The sequence below is a fragment of the Acomys minous genome, assembly GCF_964271855.1.
Source record: "Acomys minous genome assembly, chromosome: 9".
In the NCBI taxonomy this organism is placed as follows: Eukaryota; Metazoa; Chordata; class Mammalia; order Rodentia; family Muridae; genus Acomys; species Acomys minous.
The window spans coordinates 48,000,654-48,013,200 of NC_140490.1; the positions used below are offsets into that span (position 1 = coordinate 48,000,654).

At 46.6% G+C, this 12,547-nt stretch overlaps 1 protein-coding gene across 1 annotated transcript; it reads right to left on the reverse strand.

Annotated features, from left to right (window-relative positions):
- Positions 1–599: 599 nt before the first annotated feature.
- Positions 600–12,213, reverse strand: RBM24 (RNA binding motif protein 24). The gene is made up of 4 exons (XM_084795092.1): positions 11,199–12,213; positions 10,029–10,152; positions 8,632–8,686; positions 600–1,993 (listed from the first exon to the last, which is right to left on the reverse strand). Exons 1-4 carry the CDS (start codon positions 11,364–11,366, stop codon positions 1,630–1,632), a joined length of 711 nt encoding a protein of 236 aa, XP_084651218.1. The 5' UTR covers positions 11,367–12,213; the 3' UTR covers positions 600–1,629.
- Between the last annotated feature and the right edge of the window lie 334 nt (positions 12,214–12,547).

The following is a 12,547-nucleotide window of genomic DNA, read 5'->3' on the forward strand; positions in this document are numbered from 1 at the left end:
GTCCATAAAAACGCTAACCTGTTGTCCCTTGTACGAAGGTCTTCAAGTATAAAAGTCCAATACAGTGTAAAATAGTATTCAATTTAGTTTTAGAGTAAAAATTGCAAGTACCGCACTTTCAGAAGGAAAATATAAAGCAGTATCTTCAAACTCCATACACTACACAAGGAGCGTGGGAAAGCCACGAGTCCCTGATGGATGAGGGCTACAGGGGTGAAACAATCAAGAGGAGGGAGCACAGAACCAGCAACGTAGCTTGTTTTAAAAAAAAAAAGCCTCAAGACTAAAATAAACTCAAATGTGTTCAGGTAAGAGAGGCCTCCTGAACAGTGCACATATGAATTTAAATAAATCCAAGCCAACATCTTTAGTTGAATAGGTTAATATTTAATACGCTACATCTAGACCTACTGAATAACTTACACCATGAGATGAATACATAATTTTACAGTGTCACGTCTAAAGTTCCTTCCTTTAGAGTGCAGCATAGTAAAACGTAAAAATAAATATCTTAAATAGGATTATTATTAAGGCACATTATAAAGTACAAGATCATCAACCGTCGAAGAGCTGTAATGTCAAGAACCTTGCTGTCTTAGGTACTGTGGTCACTAATAAATAGTTTTAAATAGGACTCTGAAATAGATACGAAAAAGTGTAAAATTATTTTAAAAAGGGGGAGGGGGAGGAAGAAAATAAAGGTCCTCCAGACAGTCCTGAAGGGTGGAGCATCTGCAACCTCTGCCTGCCTTTACCCATAATCTCTTAGTCCGTACAATAAACAGAAAGAGACGTGGTGGTGGTGGTGGTGGTGGTGGTGAAAACCTGACCAGCAGATGAACCTTTCCCCAGGTGAGACAGGGATTTGAATGTGACAAGCTCCTCCAATGAGTACAAGCGACGGACTCTTTCCAGAACCGTGTGTGCTATTATTGATTGTCTGAGCGGCTGGTGCAGTAGCAAATTGCTCCACAATCCCACGCGTCCGCAGGACAGATGAGAAAATAGCTTTGGTACCTGTCCACCACTGTACCTGCTGCCGCACTCCTAGACTGATTGTTCGATGCCCGTTTTTGAGACAGCGCAAACACTACCTTCTGCCTCAAGCAAAGTTCGCAGGTCTCGGTGACTGCAACGAAGGACAACCAGCGCTTCTTCCGTCTTGGTTGTTTGTTTTTGTTTTTTTTTTAAATCTACGTTTACACATAATTCAAGCTACATATTGCTCACTCCATATTCCCTGGTTCAACTAGATTCACATAGCGTTTTCTAACTTGGAAAAGGCAGTTTGCTTCCCTGATACTATAAAAAGAGCAAAAAATAAAAACCCCCGATATAAAAGTGAAGTCCCATTGATACATACCCCTGCCATCATGTCCTAGTGGCTATTCTGTGTAACTCAGGCTCTTTGGGATTGACTTCAGTAACTGCTCCTTTCCCTCCCATTCTCCCCTGTCCACCTGCAGCACTCCTCGGAGTAAGAAAAAAGTAACCCCTTTGCTTCACGACATAGCTTTGCTTTCTCCTTTTAAAGCTGTCAAGTCAACGTTAACCTTCTCATTAGCTACTAACACCTGGGAAACTGGGAGGGAACAAGAAACCCTTTTGACTTGGACCAGACCGGCCAGTCTACTGCATTCGGTCTGTCTGCAGCTGTTGAGGCTGGTACTGGCCGAAGGCTGCTGCGGCTGCTGCGGCTGCAGCCGCGGCGGCAGCTGACCCAGGTGCAGCGGCAGTGATTGGCTGCTGGACAGCATAGCTGTAGCCCCCAGTGGTCACGTAGCCTGCGGCAGCTGGGGATGCCGCATAGGGGTACTGGTCATAGGCAGCGGCTGCTGCGGCTGCAGCTGCAGCCGCTGAGTATTGGGCATAAGCAGCTCCAGTGTAATCAATGTACGGTGTGGTGGAAGCCGCAGCTGCTGTGGGCTGGACGTGGGGAATGACCACTCCAGGCTGCACAAAAGCCTGCGGGTAGACGTAGTGGGCAGGGATCCTGTTAAGAAATGAGAAACAAAGTCAGGCAACAGCCATCTCTTGCTTGGAGATGGGGACAAGCTCAAATTTAGTGGTTGCTATCAACATAGGGTTGCCATAATATCTACATTTTAGCAGTCCATTTGTTACTCCCTGGAGAGAATTCATCACCAAAACCAGAATGACATTCTCCTTGTTAAGAGTTTTCACTCTGACTTCGAACCATGCACTATCACGTATGCCAAGTTTGGAAAATGAATCATGGTTCGCCAGGGATGTGCATGGAAGGGATATTTAACAGGGGCTTCAGGAGTTCTGGAAAAATTTGTAGAGTTCATATAAGGAAGATAACAGCTAGTAAATAGAAGACTCCACAGCATAGAAGAGTCCATGGCACTAATAAAGGTCTCAGAAATTGTCTGAGCTCGCACGGTTCTGTGGGGGTGACGGCCTGGCTGTTTGAAGGAGAAGAGACTCCGAGTGTTTCTTTATCATGGCAACCCTATTTGAAATCGCTAGGCAGACTCGGCACACATTAATCTCTCAGCAACCTCAGTCACCCTGATTAAAAATCATAATTACGAAAAAAGCAGGCGACAAAATGAAATAAAATAATAAAATAAAATAAAAAACCCAAACCAGGAGTTTCAAGGTTCACAAGTGTGGTAAACACGGCAGTCACACTCCTCAAATGACAGTAGTGCAGCTCACTCGGTTCACAAAAGGCTGTCGTGGGGAAGCCATCAAAATGCTATTAACAGTCCCGGCAGTGATTTCCAAAGAGGTGTGCGGCACACTTCCACTCTCTCTTTTGTTTTAATTAATTTATTTTTTTCGTAGGGACAGAACAGTCAATCAAACCTGTTTGACTATCAGGCACCTGAGGCTCAGCCAGCTTGCTTGTCTCTATGCAAGACAGACAGAAAGGGGCCAGGGTGGTGAGGTTGACAGAAAGGTAGGGACAGGAAAATAGAACCAAATGTCTCCGGAACCTATCAGAGACTTAAAAGATGTAGTCTGTAAGGCAACAGTTATTCTGCCTATCTGTTAGCTCTTACGTTAGGGTCCATGTCAGGAGAAATTGATTTATTAACCTATCTGCTTTCAATCTGCCCACTGGGTGACATTTTGTACAGTTCAGTTGTACAGTTACGGGTCCCCCTGTAGAGAGCCAAGAACATGCTAGAAATCAAGTATCATTTTAAAATGCCGCATCCACAGCTCATATACGGACAGGACAGGCCTGAGGCCCTCACTTAAAAGTTGGTTAAAAAAAAAATTACAAGAAGTTTGTTTACGAAATCCCGTGTGTTGCAGCTGTCACTCTTGTGATTCATTGCTGCCCACTTACAAAGTGCTACCTCAAATATCTGTCTTATTTTTGTCTTTCTTTAAATGAATCTCCCTCACAAACCCCCCCCCCACCTTTCTAAAAATAGAACACAGGCATGCTATCTGGCTGTCAACAAGACCAGCTTATTAGTAGCACAAGCGCAAATAATCATCTTCAAATTTTAAAGAACTCAACACGAAACATCGCGTTCAGGCTTTTTAAAAACACGAGGATTTTTTTTTTTGTGTGTGTGTATCTCTTCAGAATTCTTCTGAAAGCACTTGTTAAGAACATCCATGGAAAAAATGAGTTTATCAGAGAAAGCAGTGAACTCTGTCTCCCCAAAATAAAAAAAATGCATTTAATTTTACTAGAACTGTAGTTATTTCTCAGTGCCAGCAGAAACCATAGCACCAAGTGTTTCTGAGGACACTTTAGAGATGTTCTTAACCGCATGTCAGTAACCAGGCGTGGCAGCGTGGTCATGCACACATTCAGAACTCTGTGTCAGATCAGGTGACTGGCTCACCCTTGGTGACAGGTGTGGCTGTATAAAACACTGTCCCCAGAGCCGATAGGTCCACAAAGTGCAGACACAGCTAAAAGAGTCTCCTCTCCTGCCAGTTTACATGTGGTGACGGACGGCAGAGGCTGCAGCCGGGCTATTTTTGATCCTGTCATGCGACAAGGGTTTCCACTGGATAAAATGTCTTTATAAGGCCAACGTGAAACATCTATCAGCTGCAGAGGCCAGCCAGTCTGAAACCTCACTGATACAAAGACATTAACCCTTGGTGTGCTGAGGACAGCACAGTGTCTAATAGATTTGTATTTTCAAATAACAAAGTAAGTCAAAGGAGGTTTACTCTTAACCACCCCCCCCCCGCGGACACCCCCAAAAGAGGAAGGTTAAAGTGTGTGTGTGTGTGTGTGTGTGTAGGATGTGTTAAAACAGTAAAAGGATTGCTTCAAGAATTATGTCTCTGTATTTATGTTAATGACTATTTCTGATTGAACAGAGCGACCCGATGAGAATATCGTTTATTTTTCTGGAAGACCAGATTCCTTTATGAAGGCTGACAAGGGTGAGGACGATGTCTGAAAAGCCAATGAAGACCCGAGGCCTTAAAAAAAAAGGTCATGGAAAAGGGAAGCCCAGAGAACCCCAGAAGATGCCTGAGAGACTCCCACGTCTCAGTTCAGTGAGAAGGCAGCAGAAGAATGAAGGGTGTCCTGGGACCTCTTTTAGTATTTGGGAACGCTCCTCCTACTAGAACTCTAACCCCCAGACCTTTAGTTCACCATAGAATGCTCACACTGAGCAGCTACAAAGCTCGAGAGCCAAGTGGACATCCCAGGTGATTAGACAAAACGACTGCATTTTTTCTTCTGTCTCCATTTCTTTAGGTCCCCCTGACATCTCTCTGTGATTCCCTCCCTCCCTTCCTCTTTTCTCTTCCCTTCTTTTCTAAGACAAGGTCTCTCTGTGTAGCCCAGGCTGGCTTCAAACTTATGATCGGATCCTGCCTCAACCGCTGGAGCTCTGAGATTCCAAGAACGTACCACCAGGCCAGGCTAGTCCCTGGGACTTTCAAAGCAATAACACCAGTTAGCTCTTCTAATCTGTCATGAAGACTGGGTACCAAGTCTCATCATTTTGGGCCTTTTGTGGATCTGTCTCCAAAATACCTTTTTAGTATCTTTTTTACCTCTTTGAACCCAGGTCTGTAGGGCATCTGACTACTCCCTGGCCATGCCACAGATGGCTGGATCCGACTTTAGCACGTGCCACCCACCCCTCGTCCAGCATGCCGACCCTCCGCCAGTCTCTGCCTTCTCCACTCACTGTAGCTCTCGCCCTCGGTGCACAAGAACCTTTGGGAGTTTATGTTCCCTCTTTAATTCTCTCATTGTTCCTTTGTGAAAGGGATTGATGTTTTCCAGCCTGGAGTTGATGAACATTAAATAAAGTTCTCTGCGAAGGGGTCTGCCAGGGCTTAGCACGGCAGGGGCTTTTACTTAAAATAGCTTCCCATCTTCACCCTCCATCCACGGTCTAGCTCATCCTCTTCAGGAAGACTTTCTTTGAGACCCACTGATCTGCTGTGCCTTTCCCTCTGTCAGAGGCCCTTCTTAGCACTGATTATTTTATTACCAGGTGAGGAGAAAGTGACATTATGCATTTTTCCGGCTGCAGTGTGACACCGGGGAATGGACACAGCTTCCAAGGTAAGGCAGACCGTGACTCTAAACTCGGAATCGTACTCCAGCACGCGCACTGCTGCTGTGATCCTGGGGAAGTTAACGAACCTGTCTGTACTTGTTCTGTTTGTTCCCAAGAGAGAACCTTAGCAGCATCTTCTTCAGATGATTATAAGAATTAAATGGCATAATTTATGCGGCTCTCTAGTCAGTTCTACATACACAGTACCCCGGGTCACCAACCTCTAGCGTAAAGCTAGGCACTGACATGGGTGCTCAGGAAATACTTAACTGTATGGCTAAGGGGGTGCTTAAAGCTCTACTCACAAACCTGCAGCATCTCCTTTCCAAAGTTGTGATGAGAAAACACTTCTTTCAAACAGAGACTATTTAGAAGCTAAAGATCATCAAGTCCTTCCACATCTGCCCTCTGCTCAATCCAAAGTTCTTTCAACCGATGTGTTTGTCTTTAAAGACAAACCCAGGGGCCATTTAAGGACCACAGAAAACTAACAGTCTCCTCACTAAGCCTTTCAAAACAAGGGAAAAATTTAGAAATTCTCAGGCTTGCTTCCAGGCTAAGCCTAAAACAAGAACATGTGGCATTCAAAGGGAGTTTAGGGTGACCAGGTGTGATTTGTTGGTGTCAGGACCTGGAGTCAGGGCAGTGCTGAGAACTACTCAAAAAAAAAAAAAAAAAAAAAAAAAAAAAAAAAAAAGAAAGAAAGAAAAAAAAGAAAAAAAGAAAAAAAGAAAAAAAAAAGAAAAAAGAAAAAGAAAAACCTTACTTGGCCTACCTGGAATGCTATCTGTTTCTTATCTCAAGCTTAACTTGAATCTCAAATTCAAACAATTTATGCATACAGTAACAATCACCATTCATCACAGAGACAGTTAATATCAGAAGAGATGAAAAACAAAAGGTTACTATAAAAAACACACTTGATTTAACATTTCCACGTAATACATATCACCCTGGTGGTTCTTGTCTTCTTTGTTACTTATTTTCTCAAGGATCTAGGACTACCACTGCCAGGCCAGATCTTTTCAGCTGGCGCTCCAGGGCGCTGTCGTTTCTCTACGCGCTGAGCCTCTCTCGGAGCCTCCCTGCTTGCTCATCCTACCACACACCCTTGAGATGCACCCAGTGCCCTCAGCCAGTTCAGGTCTACTCCCCTCCTCACAGTGTGTCCAATTCTTCTAACCCACATATTTTCCTACGGTTCTGAATCCCTCTTAAACTTGAAACAATTATAAACTAGTTATCAATGAGTGCTTGTTGGCTGCTCTGCCATCTTCTTGCTGCCTCCCCCTCCCCCCCAGTGAACACACCAAGTGGTACACGCATTAGAACAGCTGCTAAGTGATTTGGGTTTACACTCTCTCAAGATGATTCCTGGGAGGTCAGGACTAAGCCCACTAGTACACCTTCAGATGTATGTTTTTTCCCCATAGGCCCATCTTGACTGATAGTTAAATATGAGCAGAGAGAGAAGGGAGGGGCAGGGAGGGGAAGGGAGGGGGAGGGAGGGAGGCAAGGAGGAAGTGGGGAGGGGGGGCAGAATGTATGGCCCAATCGACTCATCTCCTGCTATTCATATCCACCTTGGCTTGAAAGGGGCTTCAATACCTAGGGATACTTAATTGTAGCTTTTCCCAAAAGCTGTAGATGTCTCTAAGAACCAGTTACTAATAGATTAAGATAACAAGAGACTATTAAGAAAGTGTCCGTCAAAATCTAGTTTGCTACTTAGTTTTGGGTGAGCCTGTATTAGGAGATGCTTATGGTTGGCATCTACTTATGAAGACAGATTCTAGCCTTCTAGGTGACACATGGAGATCATCAGGTACTAAGCTGGATCACAGCTTAGTTCCTTCAAACAGCCTGGCTACTCACAAAAGAATGAGAGTTACAAGAATATCAATCGGGCAGAAGATGGAGGAAACAGACTGTAATGTCCAGGATAAACTGATGGTGGCCTCCCTCTAGTGTCATGTTTAATGTAAGGGGATGGGGGAAACCTCAGAAGCTGGTAACCCAGAAAAACACAAATGTGAGCAGGCTGCTTCCCTGGTGGGTCTGAAAGGTGGAGTTAGTACTGTGCTCCTCAAAACAAAAACCACGCAAAATTAAGGGGAAGGGGGAGCCCAAACTGGTGATTGTTAATGGAATCGGAATAGAGTTGCTGGACCTCCATTGGAAGACCTGGAAGTGGACGAACATTGCAAAAGAAAGCCCCGTTCCCAGAAAACAGAGACTTACGACATGCAAGCAGCGAATCTGTGTTCTTACAGAGAGAAATCACACGATTTAGCACTCACTACAAAAATGTTAAATGGAAGTCACAGGCTAATAGCTTAAAAAGCAGGAAGGGGAGGGGAAAAAAAAAGGCCCTTTGCTTCCCATGGCAAAGTCAGAAGTCAACACTGCTCACCACCACCAAAATCAAACGGCAAAGAGCCCCTTCCCCCAAGGAAAGGAAACACTCACTACAGCTCTGTTCAATTAAGTCAAAGCACACAGTTTAGCTATCAACACCACTTCATTATTGTAATAAATGAAATAAAGCACACGGAGGGCTATGGACTATAGTGAAAAAAAAAAAAAAAGAAAACAACACCACCAACATCCATGCACGGTTAATCACCATCTGAGCTTGTGTCTGAGTCTACTGGTTACAGAGTTTAACTCCAAACAGAACTAGTCCACCTCTTATCATGGCATCCTTCTCATCAGTTAGCTTAACTGTATACGAGCCCTGTCAGGTTAGAAAGAGATAAATAACATTGAGTCAAGCTGAACAGCAGGAGTGGTGACGGGACACATGTCTTGTGCACAAGTCATACCTGGTATATTTTGGTTTTTTGTTTTGTTTTGTTTTGTTTAATCATAAGCCCAACATTTGGCTGGTTTGGAGACTGCAAACTTGGTCAGATAACTTGACTCATCTAAAAATATTTATGGTATCAGCATTAAAAAAAAAACAAAAACATAAGCATATATAAGTATGCAAGACCCGGGACATTCTGTGACATATCGACCTTGTCTGTTCATAACTAAGAGACAGGGTAACAAACGGTGGCCATGTTGGAACTTTGGAGGCTTTGGTAAACTGACTTACCCAAAAGGTCTTTGTATAAGGGCCGGGTGAAGCTGTTGAACTCCAAAGGCAAAACCTAGCAATAAAACACACCACATTTTTCCATTTGTGCACAGTTAGGAACTTACTTTTCCTACACAGAAACTGCATAAAAGAAGCACTCATATGACACTTTTGAGTATTCACGGACATGTTCTTTATATACAAAAAGTATATCTATTTTATAAATGTTATCATTCATCCTAAAAAACTCTGCAAAGTTTAATTAACAGACCTTAAAAAATATCTTTAAAAATTTAGACTGGAGAAAAATGCTCATGAGGGAGACCCACAAAAACAATGAAGTTAAATTCACAAATATTCCTACAGTTCCAACCCATGAGTGAAAAAGAAAAAGAAAAAAAATCTCTGCAATTTGTAACATTCTGGGAAAATTGTACAGTTTATAGAATTAATGTTTCACAAAACAAATTCCCCCATCCGTTTTTAAAGAGTAACACATGCACAAAAGATGTTTCGGAAAGACATAGTTTTGAATGTCCGTGGGTATTTCCTCATGAATTCCCTTTCTGTCAACCAAGCTCCTGAACAGAAATGTCAACCTCTTTTTAGACTTCCCGTAGAAAAGGCAGAGTGCGGAGTTGCCTGTCCAGGGGATTGAAGATATTTGCTCGATCATCAAGTGAGTGATTTTCAATAAGTATACAGGACACCACCAAATTATACAACCAGCCACATTTTCACATGGACAAAGCTACGCCCCACTGTCAACTAACAGCTACAGGGATTTTTAGTAAATTATTTCTCATTTCCAAGTAAGTGTCACTAACAAAACAAAGCAAACCAAACGAAAACCCCTGTAACCTGTGAATGTGAGATTTTCCTATGTGTAAGTATTTGATTGCTAGTGTTCTGTGATTTTATGTGAAAAATATGTGTTATGCCTCTCTTGGGTCAGGGCTCAAGTCATGCCTGCTGTGAACACTGCATAACTGACCTAGACCATAGGAAGAAGGGAGGCTTCACTGGCATGAGGTGAGTGACAAGGCCCACGTAGTTTTCCTTTTCAGCTACAAGTGGCTAGTAAAAATGGGATAACGGAAAGCAGATAGGAATGCTTATCATATAGGAAATTAACCTTTGAGGGCAAGTGATCCGGACCCTAAGATCTATTTTTGCACATAGATACATTTCAAGTACCCAGCGGCATACTTACACCATTCATGTATCTTTAATGCTCTGGTGGAATAACCAGCCCCTACTCAGGTTTTAGCAAACACTACTACAGATTTTCAGGAAGCCAGTTTTTTTTGTTTTTGTTTTTGTTTTTGTTTTTCTGGGCTGGGCATGGTGTGGGCTGATCACTCTACTGCTGGGGGGGGGGTTTGGGAGGCGGGAGAGGGGTGGGCTCTGCTCACCTGGCTGCATGATTCTTGGTTTTGCTCCCAAGTATGCCAGATTCACATTGGCCTTCCTACCATCAATGATGGGGTTGGGATCCTTGCAGGCTCTTTCAGCAGCAGCCCGGTCAGCCATGGTGACCTTAGCAACACACACAGACAGACACACAAAGCCCTCAGTTAACCCCTGAAGGAAAAATAGTGAAGTCACTGAGCTTGCTTTCTTTCTTTTCCTTTCTTTCTTATTTGGGAGTGGGGGTGGGTGGGGGCGCGGTTGGGACGTTAACCCTTCATTCTCTCCTTTAAAAAAATAAGCAGAAAGAAGAAAGAAGAGCCCCTCCACCCCAACCAAAGTCTGAAGGGTGCTGGTGTGGGGCCTAACAGATTTGGAAACCACAGTTCTGAAATCGCCTGTAGATTTACCCCTTTCCCAAAGTCCCTTCTTGGTCCCCACCCGGGCCCCAGAGGCACAGTGGGCTTTAAACAAAGTCCAGCCCCAGACCAGCTGGTGGCTCCCAACAGGCAAACACTCCCTAGCGACAATAGCGATTGTCCCGCTCCAGGACTCCCAGCTCTTAGGGCTGCTGAATTTGCCCCTTTAAATCTCCAGGAAGCTTAATGTGCTGTTTCAGTTAGGTAGGCAAACAGCCAGAGGGTCAGCTTTTTCTTTTCTTTTCAGAAGCTACCTTAGCGATTTGAAAGGTAGGGGTGTGACACCTCCTGAATATCTGAATGTCTCTTACACACACACACACACACACACACACACACACACACACACACACACTTTTTTTTTTTTTTAAACAAAGCACTTAACAACCAGCCTCCAAGCCCTGAATGCCACAGTGCCGGGCTCCGTTCCCTCCCTCCCAGCTCTCTGCATCCTAGATCCTGCTCTCAGTCCCAAGCTCTTGGGCCACCGAAATAGCATCCCCTAAGGTCCTCTCCGAAACCCGCGAGGCAGGCACGGGCCCCTGCTCTCCCAAGCCCAGCCATACTTAAAGTTTCCTCTCAGCTCCGAGTGGAGGGGGCGTCCCGCGTGGTCCCACAGAGCCCCTCACCCCAAGCTCTGACTCCCGAGGGCCTGGGGCCACTCGCTACCTCCTGGCCTGTTTTCGGTCTCCCCACCAGTACCTCTCTTAGTTGCCCCCCTCCTGCCCCCACCTCGAGTCCTTCTGTGTAACTTACAAATCCGTAGCCCCGGGACTTGCCCGTTTGCCGGTCGGTGATGACCACGGCCTCCTCGATGTCGCCGAAGACCTCGAAGTACTTGCGCAGGCTGGCGTCTGTGGTGTGGTAGGGCAGCCCTCCCACGAAGATCTTAGTGTACGTCGTGTCCTTCTGGGTCGTGTGCATCTTCGCGCCCGCCCCGCGGCTCGGGCTCCGGCTGCGGCTGCGGCTGCGCCTGGTCCTTGGGCTCCGCGTCTCCCGCAGCGCACGGCGGCCGCCGGGGGCCGAGGGAGCGCGCGGGGGCGAGGGCGCGGCGTGGGCGCTGGGTGCTCTGCTTCCCGAATGGCCTTCGGCCCCGGACACTCGCCCGGGCGCTCTGCTCTCGTCCCCACGTCCGGTCACTGTCCAGACCCTCCCGATCGTCCGGGTAACCAGCGTGAGCCTTTTGCACTCACCCCGCGTGGAAGTAAAAAAAAAATTTTTTTTTTAATGCAAAGAGAGGGTGATGGTCTCTGAGTCCAGAAGAGGTAGATGTTTCTTTCTCAAAAAAAATCGGTGGCTGGGGTGGGAGTGGGGTTGGCTCAGAGGCCACCGCGTCCCGGGGTCAAGGAGGTGGTAGCTGGGGGCGTAGCGTTGGGCCCGGCTAGGGCTGGGGACTGTCCCTCCTGCCTGAGAGCTGCCAGACCTGTGCGGACAGAGGACCGCTCTCCAACCCTCTGCTCCCTTCCCCAGCCGACCGGGGGTCGACGCCCGGCTGGGGAGGGGGCGGGCCGGACGCCTGCGATTGGCCGGGACAGCACCTGGGGCGCCTGGCGCCGCCGCCCCCCAGCTGTTGGGAACAGCTGCTTCTCTCCCTGAGCGCGCGGCGCGGCGCTGGGTCGCCTGGCTGGGGCTCCGGCGCTGTTGCTGGGGCAGAGTTGGAAGCGGCTGGAGGCGGCCTGGCTCTGCTGTTGCCTGCTCCTACTGGTCAGAGTCGTAAAGACCCCTGGCGACACCGGCAGGGACCCGGAGCGCTTTGAGTACACGCCCGGAAGGGGAGCTGCTTGGCTGTCCAAAGCGGACCACGCGAGCTCTTCGAGACAGGCCTCGATGGCATGGCATGCCCAGTTGACTTGAGAGTCTTCCCGCCCCCCCCGGCCCCCCTTCTGCCCCTCACCCCCTCCTCCCGCCCAGCTTGGGGAGGTTTGTAAAGAGGCCAGTCCCCTCCCAAACACCTGAGGCCGAGGAAATCTGCCTCCTTTAGGAGTCAGGGCCATGAAAGAGCCCTCAGGTTTTCTTGGCCCCCAAAAGCTTGATGCTGTGGGAAACTAAGAGGTAGAGCCCTAGGGGTATAGTGTGGTGTAGCGTAGAATAATGGTGATGATGAT